Here is a 4,492-nt window from a genome sequence, read left to right on the forward strand (position 1 = left end):
TTGTTTTGGATACTTTATTGGGCAATGAGTTGAGCTTCACATACAGACAAACCAACTCTAAATCCATAGCTCATGTGCAAATCGGGTAAGTCAAGAGCTGTCGCTGTAATAAAATATAAGTTCATGAGCAGCGGCGTCGTAACGTGCGTCGCACGACGCGCTCGAAGCGTATAGAACTGCTCACTGTTTGATACTGTTTACCCTACTGTGTGCCACTCGGTCACTGTAGACTTCAATCTGAGTGGTTCCATTGTAGATGAACAAACAAGATCCCATGCAGTCGGGGCAGCCCTGTACTATGCTAGCCGTCACAAGTAGAACAACGAGGTTTTATCTATTGCATTGCAAGTTACTCTTTATACATGAACAAGATCCACCGCGTAGCAGAGATGATAACAATGGTTTTTGGAGCTAGATCCAACCCTAGTCGCATTGCCTCGCGAACAATGCCCGCCCGTGTGGTCCTGCTACGCTCTCCTATTCCTAGCCCCCAAATGTCAGCGATGCACGTGTGCACGCCGAACGCCCTGAGGCTGGCACGCCGCACGCTCCATGAATAACCTACCGAGCTGCATGCACGGTTAGTTTTGTGTCGAATGGTCGGTTCGTCTCCGGCCTCTTCTTCTATCCATGCGCCATGGCAGTGGAATCCTAGAGGTCGATCGAGGAGGAGATCGAGATGAGCGCTTGCGCGGTTGCACCTGCGGCATGAAGGGCAGGCCGGGAAGAATGGAAGATCACGTCAACTGTCAAGCGAGGCAGCAGCAGCATGCAGCTGGGGGTTTAGCTGGTCATCATCAGGAGGGTAAAGCAAGTTGCCTTCATTAATGGACTCCACATGCCTGGGCTGGCACGGGCGCCATTAATGCCATAATCTCGCCGCATTAATTGCTTAATCCTACAACACATTGCCGGGAGGGACTTTTCGTTTTCTTTTTCTTCCTTCCGTTTGATGCGAATTTATCTACTGCTTGACCGGTAAAAGTCATTTGCATCACTCTAGGTTTAGAGTGACGACTACCAGCCGGTAACACAAACAGTAACTGACCTTCGTCACACGTCACTGGCATCAGTAGCTTCTGCTTAACCAACAGGAGCACAAGTTGCACTTGCCCAAATAGGCACATTCCTCATCAGTTAAGCTTTGGTCACTGTGAAATACTATGGGAGACAGGTTTACCATGCATGTCATGTGCCAAACCAGCAGGAGTACAAGTTGCACTTGCACAGAATCGGATGGAGATATACGCGCTGATCGAACTTTGTCTGAGAATCGGTGCATGCTCGAGGAGATTGAGCTCGCTCTCCACACGTCGACGTGCATCCACGCTAGCTACGATCTTGACTCGCAGTTAAGCTGAGGGAGCCGCCAGGCGCTAGTCGCTCTCTGATCAAATCAACCCCTGATCAGAGGGAGGGGAAGAATTACCCATCGACAGCATTAACTACACGCACGGATGCTGCATTAATCACAGCGTGTGCATGAACTAAAAAAGGAGCAGGGAGAGCATCGAGCTTCTAATCTCGCAGACAAGGTAAGAACAAGCAGCTCAAGAACAGCAGGGAGTTGTCCCCCGGGCCCCGGGTTTTGATCTGCCACTGCAAGGAATCGACAGTATCCGAAGCACATTTTACCCAGCACCGGAGCCAGGGGATTAACAGTATCCGAAGCGCATTGTCCTGCTACTTTAATCCCCACTGAGCTCTCTAACAGGATCCCTAATTTGATCGGCAGCTCGGTCGCCCTAGCGACCTCGCGCAATTAATGAACCTAGCTGCATCTGTGGAAATCCTCCTTGGCCCCCATGTGCATGGCGTCACCAGTCCCGTATATAAAGCCACAACCCATGGCGCCAATGAAACACACTCCTCCAGAACACTGAACACACCAGAGCGTAGCAACCGTGTCCGTGTGTGTAGTGCAGCGTAGCCGCTTCATTCGTCTCAACCTACTAACAAACAGAGGTCAGCGATCGTGATCATGGCGTTAGTGAGGGAGCACGCGGCGTACGGAGGCTTCGACAGCGCCGAGGCGGCGGCCTTCGACGGGCTCGGCTCCGGCCACGACGCGTTGCTGGGCCTTGACGCGGCGGCGCTGTTCGCGGGAGGGAGATTCGCCGGCGCAGCGGCCTATGTGGCGGGCGGCGGGATGAACACCTGGGCGTGTTCCGGTTCGGCGTCCGTGCTGGCGTTCGACCGCGCCACGGCGGCTGTGGGGGACGAGGAGTGCGACGCGTGGATCGACGCTATGGACCAGAGTGACGGCGCTGCCGCGGCGCCAGAGCCGCGCCACGCGCCGGCGGCGTCGGTGGGCTTCGACGCGGCCACGGGGTGCTTCACCCTGACGGAGCGAGCGTCGTCGTCGGGCGGCGTGGGGCGCCCGTTCGGCCTGCTGTTCCCGAGCACGTCGTCGTCGAGCAGCTCGCCAGAGCGCGCGGCGCCGGCGCGCGCCTCGCAGAAGCGGGCCTACGTGGTAAGTGCCGCAATCACAGCACGATTCGGAAATTCCGTACAGCTTGTCGGCCGTTCCGATCTCTGCCAGACATGTAGCTCATCGCGCGTGCACGCAGGATGCGGTACCGCAGGCCGTCAGTGCCAAGAAGCCGTGCGGCGCGAGCAGGAAGACGAGCAAGGCCAAGTCGGCGCCCACCGTCCCGACCAAGGACCCGCAGAGCCTCGCGGCCAAGGTAAATTCGGTCGCCAAAATTGAAGCTTCTCCACTTCGGCGCTTCCAGTACGATACTCCACTCCAATTCTTTGCAAAGCTCCGTTGGTCTGAGCCGTTCTTGCTGCAGAATCGGCGGGAGCGGATCAGCGAGCGGCTTCGGACGCTGCAGGAGCTGGTGCCCAACGGCACCAAGGTCGACCTGGTCACCATGCTCGAGAAGGCCATCAGCTACGTCAAGTTCCTCCAGTTGCAAGTCAAGGTGCTGCTTCTACCTGCATGCTTAATGAGCAATTTAGAAGGCACATGGTGTCAATAATGTGCATACCAGTGCATCAGCGCTGTGATTAACTGTGTGATTGACCAATAATTGCAGGTTCTCGCAACAGACGAGTTCTGGCCGGCGCAGGGAGGAAAGCCGCCGGAGATCTCCCAGGTGAGGGAGGCGCTCGACGCCATCTTGTCGTCGGCGTCCCAGCAGAGGGGGCAGCTGAATTAGCTTGACGAGAATAAAGAGATAGTTCTAGATCAAACGCACAATGATATGATAGAAGTTACTAGTAATAACGAACCACCTCGTTCGGAGATAAATAAGGAGGCAAATGCATAATTAAGTACTACTGTAGCTTTGATCTTGTTTTATTTAGTTTCCCAACAACTGATCATGTAGAAGAGAGGCTTAGGGTCTGTTTGGTTCAGCGTTCTCAACCTGCGTTTGCGGTGGGAACATCAAAAGCCGAACCAAACGCCCTGCGTTTGCGCGCTGCTTTTCCTAACGCAGCTGCGTTTTTGCGTTGAGCTCCCACAGCCGGTCAGCCCCAGCTTTCCGTAGCGTTGCGGCGGGAAGATGGAGTTATTTACCCGCCTGCCATCGGTTACAGCGTACCGGTTCGATTCTTTTTTTCGTTCGTTCTCCTCTCGCTTCCCCATCCCGCGGGCGCGCCCCACTGCTCCCCCGGCGGCCACGCCCCCTGCTCCCCACGCGGTCGCGCCCCCGCGCACCGGCGGCCGCGCCCCCGCGCACCGGCGGCCGCGCCCCTGCTGCCCCGGCGGCCCCGCCCCCTGCTCCCCCGGCGGCCGCGCCCCCCTGCTCCCACGGCGGCCGCGCCCCTGCTGCCCCGGCGGCCCCGCCCCCCTGCTCCCCCGGCGACCGCGCGCCCCCGCGCACCGGCGGCCGCGCCCCCGCCCCCCAGCGCCCGCGCCCGCGCCCCCGCGCACCGGCGGCCGCGCCCCTGCTGCCCCGGCGGCGCGCGCCCCTGCTGCCCCGGCGGCCCCGCCCCCCTGCTTCCACAGGCGGCCGCGCCCCCCGCTCCCCCGGCGGCCGCGCCCCTGCTGCCCCGGCGGCCCCGCCCCCCTGCTCCCCCGGCGGCCGCGCGCCCCCGCGCACCGGGCTCGGCCACCGCAGCCCCCGCTCCTCTTCGGCTGCATCGGGCTCGGCCACCGCAGCTACGGCGCCGTCCACGGCCTCGCCCGCGGGCTCAACGCCGCCGCCGCCGTCTCCTCCCGGTCGTGACTCGCGACCGGGCCGTGGTGGCACTGCCGTGCGCTTGGAGCTTGAGTTTTGTTTGAATGAATTATGAAGCTTGAGTTTGAAAAGTGTAATGTTGGAAGTGATGTCTTGGACCTATGATCCTGTAGTGTAATGGTACTCCCTTGTGGAGAAGATAATCGCCTATCAATTTTGTTTTAAGTCTGAATTTTGAGAAATGTATTCTGCTTTCTTCAGATTCCTGCTGTGTTCTAAATTCTGAGTTTAGGCTGTGCAGCCATTCGAAAATCTTATATTCATGTATTTTTTCCGTAATATCTTGGCAGTTCGAGATAACG

The 4,492-nt window shown here is 58.3% G+C and overlaps 1 protein-coding gene across 1 annotated transcript; it reads left to right on the plus strand.

The window, feature by feature from the left end:
• The first annotated feature begins 1,981 nt into the window (after positions 1-1,981).
• LOC112898603 (transcription factor bHLH83-like) lies at positions 1,982-3,336 on the plus strand. The gene is made up of 4 exons (XM_025966959.1): positions 1,982-2,470; positions 2,571-2,687; positions 2,796-2,927; positions 3,042-3,336. Exons 1-4 carry the CDS (start codon positions 1,982-1,984, stop codon positions 3,162-3,164), a joined length of 861 nt encoding a protein of 286 aa, XP_025822744.1. The 3' UTR covers positions 3,165-3,336.
• Positions 3,337-4,492: the final 1,156 nt, after the last annotated feature.

Source organism: Panicum hallii, chromosome 1 (assembly GCF_002211085.1).
Source record: "Panicum hallii strain FIL2 chromosome 1, PHallii_v3.1, whole genome shotgun sequence".
NCBI lineage: Eukaryota > Viridiplantae > Streptophyta > Magnoliopsida > Poales > Poaceae > Panicum > Panicum hallii.

Bases quoted from the DNA above. Each gene is read 5' to 3' on its own strand.
- LOC112898603 (XM_025966959.1), top strand. From the start codon at position 1,982: ATGGCGTTAGTGAGGGAGCACGCGGCGTACGGAGGCTTCGACAGCGCC. The intron at 2,688-2,795 runs GTAAATTCGGTC...TTCTTGCTGCAG, and splicing joins CGCAGAGCCTCGCGGCCAAG to AATCGGCGGGAGCGGATCAG. The intron at 2,928-3,041 runs GTGCTGCTTCTA...CAATAATTGCAG, and splicing joins TCCTCCAGTTGCAAGTCAAG to GTTCTCGCAACAGACGAGTT.